The sequence below is a fragment of the Megalobrama amblycephala genome, linkage group LG5, assembly GCF_018812025.1.
Source record: "Megalobrama amblycephala isolate DHTTF-2021 linkage group LG5, ASM1881202v1, whole genome shotgun sequence".
Taxonomy (NCBI): Eukaryota; Metazoa; Chordata; class Actinopteri; order Cypriniformes; family Xenocyprididae; genus Megalobrama; species Megalobrama amblycephala.
Genome location: NC_063048.1, coordinates 3,312,547 through 3,328,141, shown reverse-complemented (window position 1 = coordinate 3,328,141; position 15,595 = coordinate 3,312,547). Strand labels below are relative to the sequence as shown.

General features: G+C 39.5%; 2 protein-coding genes across 2 annotated transcripts; one reads left to right on the top strand and one right to left on the bottom strand.

Moving 5' to 3' along the window:
- Nucleotides 1–105: 105 nt before the first annotated feature.
- Nucleotides 106–2,476, bottom strand: LOC125268126 (protein FAM181A-like). The gene has a single exon (XM_048190236.1). It carries the CDS (start codon nt 969–971, stop codon nt 240–242), a length of 732 nt encoding a protein of 243 aa, XP_048046193.1. The 5' UTR covers nt 972–2,476; the 3' UTR covers nt 106–239.
- Nucleotides 2,477–6,812: 4,336 nt separating this feature from the next.
- LOC125268127 lies at nt 6,813–15,013 on the top strand. Its single transcript, XM_048190237.1, has 2 exons — nt 6,813–6,922; nt 14,210–15,013. Exon 2 carries the CDS (start codon nt 14,221–14,223, stop codon nt 14,902–14,904), a length of 684 nt encoding a protein of 227 aa, XP_048046194.1. The 5' UTR covers nt 6,813–6,922; nt 14,210–14,220; the 3' UTR covers nt 14,905–15,013.
- The last annotated feature ends 582 nt before the right edge of the window (nt 15,014–15,595 follow it).

Here is a 15,595-nt window from a genome sequence, read left to right as displayed (position 1 = left end):
AAATAAAATCACCTGCTGTCAAGAGAACAGAATGATTTGTTGAAATGCTGAGATCATACAGAAACTGTCCATCTCGATGTCCTTCACAAAAGCCAATAAAAGATGCATGTGTGTGTTATTCTTGCTACATCTGTACTTTTAAGTGCTTAAAACTGCTCGTTCATGTGCATAACGTGTCATTAATCGGTTAAAACATGAACCTGAAGTGAAGTAGTCCTGAAGGTTAGTAGTCCTCTACACTAAATAAAGCCGAACACGCTGAAAATGGAGGAGGAGATCGCTGGCTTCGTGGGAATCGGCTTGATAACCACATGTGAGCTGTTATTGTGAAGTCCGTCGATGAAGCTGTGCGTCTCAGTCGTTTTGTTCCTGTACGCCGCGTCCGCGTGCGGGAGCAGGAAGCGGCTGTGCAGCGCGTGATACTGAAGAGGGCAGCACGCGCACGCTGCGCTCCTCCTCGGCGGCTCCGCGTTACTCGAGAGCAGCGGGTTATCATGAATCATCTTCCTTCTCTCGCCATGAGATCTGACATTTACAGTCCCGTTCGCGTTGTTTTTAAGGAAGTGCTCCAGACACTCTCGGCTGCCCGAGGAGCACTGCGGTTCCTTCCAGAATGATGCCGGGAGCTGCCGCTTGCGCATGGGCACGTGGCCCGCCCGCGCGTCGTCCTCGGAATTCGGGCTCAGATCCGTCGCTAGACGCGCTTCTGTCCCGTTTCCGCTCGGGCCGTCGCGCGCGAACACGCCTGCTTTAGCACACGTGGGGTCGCTTGTTCTGTGCGAATGGCAGCGGGGCACCTTGGAGTATCTGTGCGAGAAGCGCTTCAGCTGCTTCTGCAGGTATTTGCGGTGGTCCACGGAGCGTCTGCAGGGCGCAGATCTGTCCAGCGCCGCCTTGATGTCGCTCGATGCCAGGTTGACGAAGTTCAGAAGCGTCTTCACCTCGCTGTCAGAGTTCGCCATCGCGCTCATTCAGCAGGACCTCAGCGCTCTACATCCTCACTCCTGTTACATTCCTAGAGGGAAACAGTCCAAATAATGAATCCAAGGCGTTTTGCATCAACCCTTTTCCATGCTTGCACACAAAAGCTGCTGAAGTGATGTCCAGCTCGCCTGGCCTCTATAATAGCCCGAGCACTCAAAGAAGCTCAATGACTATAGACTCGGTGTAGTTATGGTGCTTCCCTCGAGCCAATCAGCGACCTCACTTTCCTCACAATGAGCCACCGAGATCCCCGGTGTCGGATTCTTTGCCACCCCAAATTGTTGTCATGGAAATCCCCAAGGGAAAATAGCAAGCAGATGCAATATTTCGCCGTAGAAACGGTCAGTGGATTCCCCTCAGGCGCAATCTGTTTTTGATTTGACAGAGTTTCTAAAGAGACGGTCAAGCGAGGGTGTCGCGCCACGCTCCGCCGCTGAAGCTCGGCTCGGCTCACTTTTAACCGTCCTGATCCGAAGCCGCCGTCTTTACCTTAGACTGATGTTGGGAGCCGCGGGCTCGGGGGAGCAGCACTAAAGAGATGTGCGCATAACCATGGAAAGGGGGCTTGAGCGCTCAAGAATCTTGTCTTTCTGTTTGCCCCCTCAATCGAGCCACACAAAAGCTGAATTACTCATTCAAACCTCACGGGACAAAGGCGGAGGAGCCGGATAGCACTCTCGCATTTGTAGTCAAACATTCGGAGACTTAAATCGAGTCGTCATGAAAGAGAAAGAGGTAGACAAAGCCCATAGAATTGCCATCAGCAAACATTTTCCTGTGTCATATTAGTGGGGTCTCCATGGCTCCTTCTGGCTCGGGGACAATAGCACAAGTTTGCACACTCGAATACTGTCACCCTGCCAACGGCAACAAGGGCCAGAAACAGGACAATCCCCGCAAAAAGCACGGGCACCGCGGGGAAGGCCGCAATAGAAAAGGAAAAAGGGGCTTGTGAAATGCTAATTGAGCTCCGTCCCTCATTGAGAGGGGGAAAGAGAGCAAGGCTACCTATCCTGTCCTGTCGAGACACGTCCTGTCCCGTCAGAGGACCTTCAGACGGGAGAGCCGTCGAACCCAAACCTTGCTCTGGTCGCAGGGATTGAGTGGCATCCGCCAAACATTCCCATGTCAGCCACGGCCTGAGAATGACATCTGTCCTGTGCAGAGCTATGATGATTAGATCATATGACAGTCATAAGTGTGCACTTCAACTTCTGTCAGGCCGAGAGTAACTGTCATGACAACAAACAATCCTCAAAACCTGTGGATCAGTGGTTTCCCAGCCAACTTAAGGCATTTTACATGATTTAAAATAAGACAAAACAAGCATTAAGATATAAAACAACTTAAAAGTCTTTGTTTTTTTTTTTAAAGAAACCATGGCCTGATTTATAAAGACATGCATAGAGTGATCCTAAATGTGGACGTATAACAATTTCCAAAATGTTTCTATGAACAAATTAAACATTTTAAAATGCATCCCACTTTATAACTTTATAACTCACAGTTCATCTTAGATTCAAGCACAATGTGAACCTCTTATGGTTCAATGGTTCAGAGGAAGAAGTGTATATATACATACACACACACACTCTAAAAAAATACTGCATTAAAAACAACCCAAGTTTTAACCCAGCGGTTGGGTTAAATGTTTGTAAATTTTAATTTGAACCAACTATTGTTTAAAAATTACTGTATTGCTTGCTTAAAATGAACCCAAAATATGTTGGAAATTAAAAATCAAACATATAATTACTAAAGGCAACAATAATAATCAAAAGGTGAACATTTATTAAAAAGAAATTTAATGTTTATATATATACATATATGTATGTATATATATAAACATATATATTATATATATATAAGAAGATCATTCAACAACAAAAAAATGATTCATTATTGGTGAAATTCATGAAATTCATTATTGGTATATATAAGCTCAAAAAGCCATAGACATAAAAACATTTCATTTTCATGCTAGTTTTTGCCTTTATTTGCCTAATTTGTTCCTCACTTTTGATGTAGGATGAACTCTATGGAATTAAGGATCAAATCTGATCATTTGTGCCTTTTATAACCGGGGTCTCAGGATCCCACTGTCAAGTCAGCTGTATTCTATGGCACTTTATTCAGTACAGATTGTTTCAAAGCAGCTTCACAGTAATAAACAGGAAAATAATGATCAGCGCTGTAAACAGAATTCAGTTCTGCTGTAAAGCAGCTCTAGAAAGACAATAGTGTCATTGTTCATCACTGACTGGAAGACCCTTGGGTAAATGAGGAAGCCTAATTGTCATGTAAATTAAAGGGTCTGTTCACCCAAAACTGATCATTCTGTCATCATTTACTCCCCTGTCGTTCCAAAACCATTTGACTTTCTTTTTAACATAAAAGATATTTTGAAGAATGTTGGTAATCAAACAGTTTCATTTCCCATTTGATATCCATTATACTTTTTTGTCCACATAATGGGAGTCAATGGGAACCAAAACTGTTTGTTTACCAACATTCATCAAAATATCTTCGCTTATGTTCAGCAGATGAATGAAAATCATAGAGGTTTGGAATGAAATAATTTTTTCATGATTAGTTTTTTGGCTGAACAGACCCTTTACTGAAGCCCCATGGGCATTTTATAATGAATATATTTTTCTAGTTATGTCAAGATTTTTTATAGGTTAGAAATTGTGAGTAAAATCCCTGTCTTTAATCCTTATCCAGTAGATCAGGAATGACTGGAAAAGTCCATCGTTGTGGAGAATGAAGTCAAAAAGCTGCAGGACCTGCTGTTAGTTTTGTCTGCTCCTCTTCCTCGAATGCTGCTTTTCTTCTGCTTCTCTAAGGTCCATCTGAAAAGCCCAGTGAAACAAAAGCTGTGCTCTTTTGAAGTGCCTGTGAAAGGAGAGATGAAGAGCACGGCCTCACAAACATCTCTCTGACAGCCTGAAAAAGATGGATGACTGAACTGATGGACTGACAACAGGCACATGAGCTCATATTACAGAAACACTGCTTTAAGATATTGTGCTACTGCATGGATACGCTTACTTTAAACACTGTCATGTAGAAGGAGTTTAATTCTTTTATGATATATTTGTCTATGTTTTCATTAATTCATATGAGTGCTGCATGTTTGGCCACACTCAGAGAGCAGTCTTCATCTAAAACTGTACAAAAACAAACAAACAAAAATGTAAAGTGTCATCTGCTAGTGGTGGAAAAAAACAGCATTTACAAATTACAATCTTTCACAATAGATCAGAAGATAGGATTTCTGTATTATGTTTTCATTATAGCTAAATATCTGTTTTCTTATATGCCGTAAGTTGTGTACATTTACACTAAATTGCCAAAAGTTTTGGGACGCCTGCCTTTACGTGCACATGAACTTTAATGACATCCCATTCTTAATCCGTAGGGTTTGATATGGAGTTGGCCCACCCTTTGCAGCTATAACAGCTTCAGCTTCTTCTGGGAAGACTTTCCAAAAGGTTTAGGAGTGTGTTTATGGGAATTTTTGACCATTCTTCTAGAAGCACATTTGTGAGGTCAGGCACTGATGTTGGCGAGAAGGTCTGGCTCACAGTCTCTGCTCTAATTCATCCCAAAGGTGTTCTGTCGGGTTGAGGTCAGGACTCTGTGCAGGACAGTCAAGTTCCTCCACACCAAACTCACTCATTCATGTCTTTATGGACCTTGCTTTGTGCACTGGTGCGCAGTCATGTTGGAACAGGAAGGGGCCATCCCCAAACTGTTCCCATAAAGTTGAGAGCATGAAATTGTCCAAAATGTCTTGGTATGCTGAAGCATTAAGAGTTCCTTTCACTGGAACTAAGGGTTCAAGCCCAACCTCTGAAAAACAACCCCACATCATAATCTCCCTCCACCAAACTTTACACTTGGCACAATGCAGTCAGGCAACCGCCAAATCCAGACTCGTCCATCAGATTGCCAGACAGAGAAACGTGATTGGTCACTCCAGAGAACACATCTCCTCTCTAGAGTCCAGTGACGGCGTGCTTTACACCACTGCATCCGACGCTTTGCATTGCACTTGATGATGTAAGGCTTGGATGCAGCTGCTCGGGAATGGAAACCCATTCCATGAAGCTCTCTACGTACTGTTCTTGAGCTAATCTGAAAGCCACACGAAGTTTGGAGGTCTGTAGCTATTGACTCTGCAGAAAGTTTGAATTCACTGAGCTCTTGAGAGTGACCCATTCGTTCACAAATGTTTGTAGAAGCAGTCTGCATGCCTATGTGCTTGATTTTATACACCTGTGGCCATGGAAGTGATTGAAACACCTGAATTCAATGATTTGGAGGAGTGTCCCAATACTTTTGGCAATATAGTGTAATTACTGTATGAAGATTATGTTTGAATTTCATCTATAGATTTTACAAGGGCTTGTAACGTTATAGTAAGCGTTGCCAGGTTTTCACAACAAAACCCACCCAATTGCTACTCAAAACTAACCCATTCACATTTCAGAGGGGTCCCCCAGTAAAAATTGTGTTCCGGGCAGTAAAATCCGTGTTTTTGGTTGGGTTCCCTGGTAAAATTCGCATTCCAGGGGCTAAATGTCATATTATTTAAGGTCGCTTCAAGGTGCCACCTGAGACTGTTAGAATTTTCTCTTGCACTTATGGGCCTTTTGGAAAGGGTTATGAACTGGGTGCCGTATGTTATCCCTAATGCAGAAACCTTGTTCCGGGACCAATTTGTCGTGCATCATGCTGATAGTGCCTTGAGTGCAGTTGGTTTGTGGCCAGCCTACTGCTACATTATTAGAGGTTCATGGTGAAGCAGTTTGATGGGAACAAGAGGGGATGCCTGGGGGGGATGGGGGTGGACATAGTCAGTCAGATCCACTAGCATATGGCATTTAATATTAAGTACTAGGGAATTGCTAGGTCGTCACAGCAGTCAAAGTTGGGCGAATTGAGAGAAATGCTGCGACATCAACAAAAGTTCCATCAGAAAACTAGTTCCCACCAGGTTGTGGAGTCACAGCCTGGGTGGGGAAGAAATTGACTCAAGTAAGGTAGGCGCACATAGCTCAGTTTCCCTTTTGATCTCCTCATGTCCATGTGGTTGTCCTGCTTAGTGGATACAGGTTCAGTGGTGTCAACAGTTGTTTTCAATATTTTGAACCATGGGGTCAGGATCATCTTCAAAGTTGTGCTTTGGTAAGTGTATAATTCTAGGTAATTTATGTTCTTGTGGTGAACGCTGGCACAGTGGATGTGACGTTCACCCTACAACTATGGTGGGTAATTTAAAGGAGGTTCATATAGTCAGTTTGCCGGCGGGAGTCGTTGAAGATAAGTCAGTAGTTTCCACAGTCCAGTCCCATAGTGTGGAGGGGGTCCTTCCTTGTCCCAACAGATTGAGTCCCTTGATTTACCGGTTTTGTCCAGTTCAGAGCAGGGTCAGTTTAGAGTTTTGCTGCAGAAATATCAGGTATGTTTTTGGGTCATGAGGATGATCTTGGTCCCCGCTCCCCCTAGAATTACATAAGATGTTTACTTACTTTCATTTTCAGTTTCTGAAAAACTCTGTATGTTCTTGTAACAGGTGTTTGCTCTTCTTTGCCCCTGCACAGGCCAGTTACAGTTTATCAGCGAGTAAGAATGTGCATGAGCTGTGCTGGAAGCATCGTCTTTCATACTGGATATCTATTTATATACAGTTCTTGTCATGGACAGTAAGGGGCAGGAATGTGCAAAATCAAATTTCTTCTTGTGAGCTAAATCAGTTTCAGTTTCTAATTAACAGTCATCCTGAAAGTGATATTGAAAATGTTGCAATATAAAAGCTTTGCAGCAGCTTCTTTCTGTTCAGTAAAGCAGCTGCAGCTAAAGGATCTGAATCTTCCTCCAGCAGACATCACAATCACCTCAGACAAACTTCAGACCTTGAAAATAAAAACAGGTAGGCAAGAACAAATTTATTTATAGCATTTGAGTTCATTTTTATCCTACTTGAAATCAAGTGTTTTAAAGCTGAGAACAGCACACTGCAGTAAGTAACACTCTCTGGCTGTGCAGCAGAACAGATATTTGGAGACTACAGTGGTTATGGTCTTTTATAGATGTGAATGCAGGTCTTATCGCAGGATTGGACATAAAACAATATGATGGTTTAATGATTACATCAGTGTTGAATGCTTTACAATGTGTAGATTCATTAGGATTTAATCAAATGCATAGGTGTGTGAAGTCTACCAGTGCTAACCACAAACATTTTTCCTTTTTTTCCGTTTTTTTGTTACAAGACAGATTTAAATATATTCTATATCTAAAGCAAAGTTAATAGAACATATAAAGCAGGACCAATGCAGCCTGGAGATGAAAAAAAAAAGTATGCTTCCATAATGTACTTAAAGTGCTCTATTTTCACACAGTAATTTTGTACTTAATATACTAAAATTCTTTTTTAGTACTTCTTAAGACAATCTTAAGAACATCTAAGTGTACTCAACTGTGCTATTTTGAGACCCCATGAATATGAACTAAAATGTGCTTTTAATATACTATTTTTGTATTTAAAAAAAGTATTTAGTTACCACTTGAACACACTAGATAGGTTCAAGAGCACCACATTCATGGGTTCTCAAAATAGCACACTTCTTCGAAGATTCTTGGACGTTCTTAAGATTATATTAAAGGTGCCCTAGAACTTCTTTTTAAAAGATGTAATATAAGTCTAAGGTGTCCCCTGAATGTGTCTGTGAAGTTTCAGCTCAAAATACCCCATAGATTTTTTTTAATTCATTTTTTTAACTGCCTATTTTGGGGCATCATTAACTATGCACCGATATATAGGTTGCGGCCCCTTTAAATCTCGTGCTCCCCAACCCCGGAGCTCACGCTTGCCTTAAACAGCAAACACAAAGTTCACACAGCTAATATAACCCTCAAAATGGATCTTTACAAGATGTTCGTCATGCATGCTGCGTGCATGGATAGGATCATGTGAGTATAGTATTTATTTGGATGTTTACATTTGATTCTGAATGAGTTTGAGGCTGTGCTGCGTGGCTAAAGCTAACATTACACCCTGTTTGAGAGATTTATAAAGAATGAAGTTGTGTTTATGAATTATACAGACTGCAAGTGTTTAAAAATGAAAATAGCGACGGCTCTCTTGTCTCTGTGAATACAGTAAGAAACGATGGTAACTTTAACCACATTTAACAGTACATTAGCAACATGCTAACGAAACATTTAGAAAGACAATTCACAAATATCACTAAAAATATCATGTTATCATGGATCATGTCAGTTATTATTGCTCCATCTGCCATTTTTCGCTATTGTTCTTGCTTGCTTACCTAGTCTGATGATTCAGCTATACACATCCAGACATTTTGCCCTTGTGTAATGCCTCGATCATGGGCTGGCATATGCAAATATTGGGGGCGTACACCCCGACTGTTACGTAACAGTCTGTGTTATGTTGAGATTTGCCTGTTCTTCGGAGGTCTTTTAAACAAATGAGATTTATATAAGAAGGAGGAAACAATGGAGTTTGAAACTCAGTGTATGTCTTTTCCATGTACTGAACTCTTGTTATTTAACTAAGCCGATATAAATTCAATATTTAATTCTAGGGCACCTTTAAGAAGTACTAAAGAAGAATTTTTAGTACAAAATTTGTGCATGAAAATAAAGCACTTTAAGTACATTATGGATGTCATGATCACCGTCTGTTCCTGTCAGTTCCCGGACTACATCTCCCATCATCCTCTCTGCCACTCACCTGCACACACTTCACACTAATCACTAATCACCACACCCAGCTGCAGCTCATTACACGGACTATAAAAGACTCATACACACACCACCTCACTGCTAGGTCTTGTTTTCCCTGTGTTGCATTACCAAGCGTTATATCCTGTCTGCCTGTCCTGTGTTACCGTTCCTGCCTGTTTCCTGTTTGTTGACCCGTTGCTGCCTGTCCTGACCATCGCCTGCACCCTGACTACGATTCTGCCTGTTCCTTGTTGTTCCCGTTTGCTCCCGTTTGACCCTGCCTGTATGACAACGCTCACTGTAGATAAAGCTTTGCATTTGGATCCCTACCTGAGTCCCGCCTTCGTTACAATGGAAGTGTACATTTTTCAAGTATGGGGAACAATTCATACTTTTAACTAATTGTTTATTAGCTTGCATATTGTCTGTTTATTAGTACATATAAAGCAAAAAGCACACAATAATGCCTTATTCTACATCTCTTAATCCTAACCCATACCTAAACTTTACTACCTTACTAACTATTAATAAGCAGTAATTAGCAGTTTCTTGAGGCAAAAGTCATAATTAATAGTGAATATGTTTTCCCCATGCTGAAGTGTTACCAAACACACTAGGTTTTGAGGTCTGTGCCTCAATCATTACCTCTTCATTGTAATCTGTGAAAATTACATACATGTTACAATGCATACAAATCATGTATGACATAGTCATGTACTGTAAAGCCAAACAGTGTTTTGAGCTTAAAACACCAAAGATTTTCAACTGACTGAAATGCTTCAACAATGACTGTCCTGAAATATGAGTCAGACTTGGTCAAAAACATTTTTTTTTTTTTTTGTAAACAATGTCTGCATTCACCTTATTGTATGTAATGCCTCTGTTGGCACTTGCAATTCACTAAAACTAGCCAATCACAAACAACTATCCACTAATAGGTTTCTTTCATCAAGTTTGATATTGCAATGCTATCAGATTATTGACATCCTATAAATCCAAACCATTAACCACTTCAAAGTCAGAAAATTTTATGGTCCCACTTTATATTAAGTGGCCTTAACTACTATGTACTTACATCAAAAATAAGTACAATGTACTTATTGGGTTCATATTGAATTGCAAAACACATTTGCAGCTATTGAGGTGGGGTCCGGGTAAGGTTAGGGAGAGCTTTGGTGGTATGGGTAGGTTTAAGGGTAGGGGTAAGGGTAAAGGGATGGGTCAACAGTGTAATTATAAATGTAATTACAGAAATTAATTACAGATTTAATTACATGCAGTTGTTGTTTTTAAAATATAAGTACGATGTAAAAACATGCATGTACACAATAAGTGCATTTGTATCAAATTATAAATTTAAATGTAATTGCATAGTAGTTAAGGCCACTTAATATAAAGTGGGTCCATTTTTTTTTTTTTTTGAGTTGTTATTTTCAGCTGCTTCACTCGTATTTTCACTTTATTCACTCGTCTTATTTATTTATTTTTTTTGATACAGGACAACAAGAGGTCACACTTTAGAATAGGGTCCAATCCTCATTATTAAGTATGACTTTGCCTCAAACTCCTAATTACTGTTTATTAATGGTTAGTAGGTAGTTGTTAAGGGGTTAGGTTAGGTATTGGGTATTAGGGGATACAGAATAAGACATTAATATGGTATTTACAATTATTAATAAATAGCTGATGTAAAATAGTAAGAATTGGACCATAAACTAAAGTGTTACACTTCTTTCCAATAAACACTATTATTGTCTATATAATTTTGTAAGGGTTTTGAATGTAAAGCAGACCTCACTTGTCCACACACTGCCCTGTTTCTTGTGTGCCACCTGCTGCAAAGTACATGAAAGTGCAGTTTACACATTCATGATCGAAGCATTTTCACCTCAGTGAAACTCTGTTAATGGAGATCCACAGTCCTGCAGAGATCAACATCAACTCTAATTAAACACACCTGACCCAACTAATCAAGTCCTTCAGGCTTATTTGAAAATGGCAGGTATGTGTTTTGGAGCAGGGTTGGAACTAAACTCTGTGGCTCTTTTGGGGTAAGGGTTAGCTCTCTGTTAGTGTAAAAGGAAAAAAAAAATGATAATGTGTTATTCATATTGTGTGGAAAGATAGAGTGAACATCCACTGATATCAGATTGTCGCTAGAAAGATATTTGAGAACGCATTACATTCCTTGTGTGATGCGCAGTTGTCCGTATGGTTAATGTGTCCATGCATGGAGTCTTGGGGTCAGATTTGCACCATTATTTAATGCCCAGAAAAAGCATGTCTTAAAGGGGTCATGAACTTCATTGTTTTATAATGTTTCCTGGGATGCACTTATAATGTTAGAATGCTTTTTACATCCAAAATGGTTATAAGTTAGAAATAAAAGACATTTTTCTACTCTGATTTTATCAACACGATCACATGAGAATACGTATCAATAGTACGAGTTTGTAATCTCGTAGAATATATACGCCAAAATGAGTTTTGGCGTGCGTATGGTACGCAGATTTTCGTGTGCATATGATACGCACTTTATGGCGTGTTTTTGTGTGATCGGGCTCGATTTTATCCTCTGATTTGAACGCTCTGTTTTAAGGGGCGTGTCTGCTGTGAAACTTCAGTGTAAACGCCCACTGCTGTGATTGGCTGACATCTTTGCATATGAAATACCTAATTATTACTCTATCAAAAACTTTTAGCACGATTTTACTATTATAGCTCTCAAGGTTGACTAATTATGAAAAGTGTTGCATTACATTTAGATCTATGGTATTATATTTAGATAATGGCATGGAAGGTTGCAGTGATGAACATTGTAGTCATTGATGGTCATTGTAGTCATTGCAACTCAGTTTCTGCACACTAATGAATGTTTTCATCATAACTAACAGTGCAAACTCGATGTAACTAAGAGATTTGTTGAATAAAACAGGAGTTTTTTGGCGTGAGTCCAGAATTCAGTCACTGATAAACTCATGCTGTTTGATTAACAGCTCCAGTGATTGTAAAGGGAGCGTTCTTTGGTCGCTTTCTTTATATAATTTAATCACCATTTAAATAACAGATTATTTTCATCCTACTAAGAGAAACAAGGTGAAGTTGAGCGTTTAGTCACTGGTTTGATTTACTGACACACAGACAAAGATCATCTGACTGTACATGAATCATTAATATCAGATCAGGCATTAGAATGAACACAGTTACTGACATGTTGTTGCATTACTGTCGAGTCCATATCGTAAAAGTCTGTTTGCGCCGAAATGCGATTGATTTACCAAAGAATCTACAGTGAAATGAACCGAATACAAATAAATAAAGCTCAACTGAGACATTCACATTGTTGAAAATAAATAACCATATTCCTGCATTAGGATCCTTTGAAAGGTAATGTTATTTTAGTCCTGTATCGCTCTTCTCTCCTCCTCATCTCACTAACACACCAGTGGGCGGGGCTAACACTATAACGATGAAGTAAGCATTGATTTCTTCTGTGGAGGCTAAGTTTCATCTATCTATAGACACATTCCAGGATCAGTCGTTCTCTGGGTCTGGTGTCAATGAAAGCTTTTATTGGACTAACAATGAAGTTTTCAGTTCTTAAACTTACAGGATATTCTTACAGTACGATTAACTCTTATATATCAAAAGCTCAAGAAAAAGTTAATTTCTCAATTCATGACTTGTTGGTCATTATGGAACTGAGATTTTGCATGTGTGTTCTATGTATGTGCGCGCCTTGTCAGTATATCACCGGCAGAAATTTTCACACCCATCTGCACTTTTTGAGAATTGCCCTGTTTAGTAAACCTAGCCCTTATTTATTTATTTTTTGATTAAAATGTTTTATTCGAAAATTCTAACAGATTACAAAGACAGAATAACAGCAAAAAAATATACAAACAAAGAAGGATGGAAAGAGAAAAAAATACAACAAATAATAAAAGAAAAATTTAAAGGTACAAACAAATAAACCTTGGCTATGAATTATCAAATAGATTGACAATTTTTTCGTTTAAAATAAATCTTTTAAAGCTTGGGCTATTTTACTCCAAAAGTAACAGTATGTATTCTAGCCCCATTGATCCCTGTAGTACTGGAGTCTTTTTAATTCTTCTTATGAGTCTTATTAATTGATATTTATCACAATAACATGCCAGTGTTTGGTGAAATTCCTAAATAACTGTTTCTCTTTTTATTTCAAGACCCTAATATAAAGAAAAATGTCTTGGAGTGATATCTTCTTCCCTGGAAACCCCGAAAAAAGGGAAAGGCTTATCCGCAAAAGTCAAGAGATTCAAGAATTAATGAAAAACAACTTCAGAGCCACCAACCAACTCATTGAGGCTCTCAAGGAGCACTTAGGCTTGTCCTTCAGGCCGATCAAGCTGAACGAGAAAGCAACCGTGAAGGAGAACTGTGACGTCATCATTGAACGCATACGTGAGATCCAGGCAGAAGTGGAGAAGATTGACGAGAAGCTGAAGGCGATGCTGGAACCGACACTTTATAAGAAACTTAAGAACATGTCTCTCTCTGCTCGTGACTATCATCGAGTCTCAGGATATATTCGTCCAGTTTGTGGTGTCGGGGGCTCTGCTGCCGTTCTTGCAGTTGGTTGGCTAATTAAAAATGAAAGAATTCTGACAAACATGAGATTGACATTTGGTTTAATTAAAACAACAGCTTTAGCCACAGTAGTAGTTGGGTTGTTATTTGCAGGGATTGATATGATTATTAGTGCCATTCTAGGAGCAATGGAGTGTGATGAACTTGAGAGAGCCCTGAAAGAGTATGACGAGGTTTTGAAAGAATTCAGGCCAGTGTCTGAAAAATATCAGGACAGCATAACGGATGTCAGGTTAAGACTTGAGAGGAGTCAATAAGACAACAGTAACCTCCACAGTCGTATCTGAGTAATCATTAACAAGTGATACATGGCTTTTCTTATTCTCTGGCAGTTTTGTGTTGTTTTTTGATTAGATATTTCTGAACAGTAAGACAAATAAGACATTAAACTATGAACAGAAAATGTAGAAAGATCCCTGTTTCAGTTATGTTAAAAAGCGTGCCATGAGCAAAATATGCAAGTTTTTCCAATTTCACCACTGTAGTTGTATTTTTGTCATGAGTGTTATATTTTATATATTCAGATAAAAGACATGCATTCATATCTTGCAGGTGTTTGTTAAATGCTGTATCTATATCTGTCTGCTACAGTCTCTCTGAATTCAATGAAATAAACTGTTTACAGAAATTAAACAAAGACTCCTTGTTTTTTCTGTTTAAAATGAAACTTATTTTCACTGCAGAAGTTCAAAACCATTTTGCTTTCAAACAACTTTTAATCAAAGTGTCTTTAAAGCAGTAGTTAACATAAGATGGTGTGCTGTATTCAGGAAGCAACAGATAAATGTTGTGTTAATGTGCTGCTAAATGCAAGTGCTTTCCTCTTGACCAACAGAAGGCATCAGAATGCTGTGTCGCATCAGAAATCTGTCCATGTTCTTCGGCGGGCAAGACGAGCTCAAGAAAGAAGAACTGATAAGGTCCACGCAGACCCTCCACCACTATGTGCTCAAATACTTCAACATCACCAACAGACTGTTAGAGATACTCAACACTCACCTGAATCAAAGCCCTTCTCCTGCAGTCAAAGCAAATGAAAGGGAAAGCATTGAGGAAAACTTTGCCAGGGTAAGAGATGTTATGTTCCAGATCCTGGACGTTTCTGAGAAGGAGAACAAACATGTCCAAAAGGAGAAACCTGATCTTTATAACCAGATTACTTTCTCTGGAATGTCTCTGAAGGACAAGGCTGAGCTGATAAAGGATCTGCATCAGAAGACCATGGGACTCTTGGGGAACGTCTGCGGTCCTGTAGTCACCATTCGACTGGCAAACAGTGTTCTGGGGAGTGTCATGCCTCCAGTGAAACAGAACGATCCTCAGCCTGTGCTGTCACTTGCTCTGGGAGATCTAGTGCAGAGCAGCGCAAGAATCACTGAGCTTCTGTGTGGATCAGGAGAAAAGAGCCTGGATGAAGCCGTACAGTTAGTGGAAGAAGCCCTGTCTGTTCTGAGGCCGCTCTGTGACTCCTACAATGACATTCTGAGTGAAGTGGAAGCCTATGTCTCCATCATATCTGAAAACATGTAGAGCAGAATTATAAAAAAGATTAGCCAAGACTCTGCCATTGTCATGTTACTTCTAGTTTGAATGTATTTACATGATATTATTTGAATAAACAGAAAAGTGCACCTGTAAATGTTTAAATTGTGTGTAAAATCATCAATACCATGATGAATTCTCTGCAGAACGGTCATTTAAAACTGGCACATATTTGTGCACATCAGAGAGAGCAAAAGAGTCTTTAAGCCCTGCTTCCAGCGAGTGTTTCCATTATACAGCATGACAATATCAGACTCAAACCAATGTTTAAAACACTTTTTTTGATGCGTGATATTATTATTCCAATTAAAAAAGGAGTGCAGAAAATCAAACACCACGTCAAAAGGACTTGCCTGTGAAGCTCCAGGTCAGAAACCGGGTCCATTGTGACTGTCACCTTTATTTGCACTCAGTAATACACCGACAAATGCTACCAAGAAACGTTACTGACTGCTTTTTTTTGTAAAGAAGTCAGAGATGACATTAATGAAATACAACTTTGCATACAACACATAATGCATCAACAATACATCCAATGTCATCTATGAGAAGAGAAAAAAAAGTTGACTGTTAAGATAGATTTTTAAGAACATAAAGAAAAGGAGGAACAAATAAAGAAAAGAGGATAAAAAACCAAAACAAAAAAACAAACAAACACCAAAACAAGTATTAATCGCAG

Excerpts from the sequence above, each read along its gene's own strand:
- LOC125268126 (XM_048190236.1), bottom strand. The coding sequence starts at position 971 with ATGAGCGCGATGGCGAACTCTGACAGCGAGGTGAAGACGCTTCTGAAC.
- LOC125268127 (XM_048190237.1), top strand. The coding sequence starts at position 14,221 with ATGCTGTGTCGCATCAGAAATCTGTCCATGTTCTTCGGCGGGCAAGAC.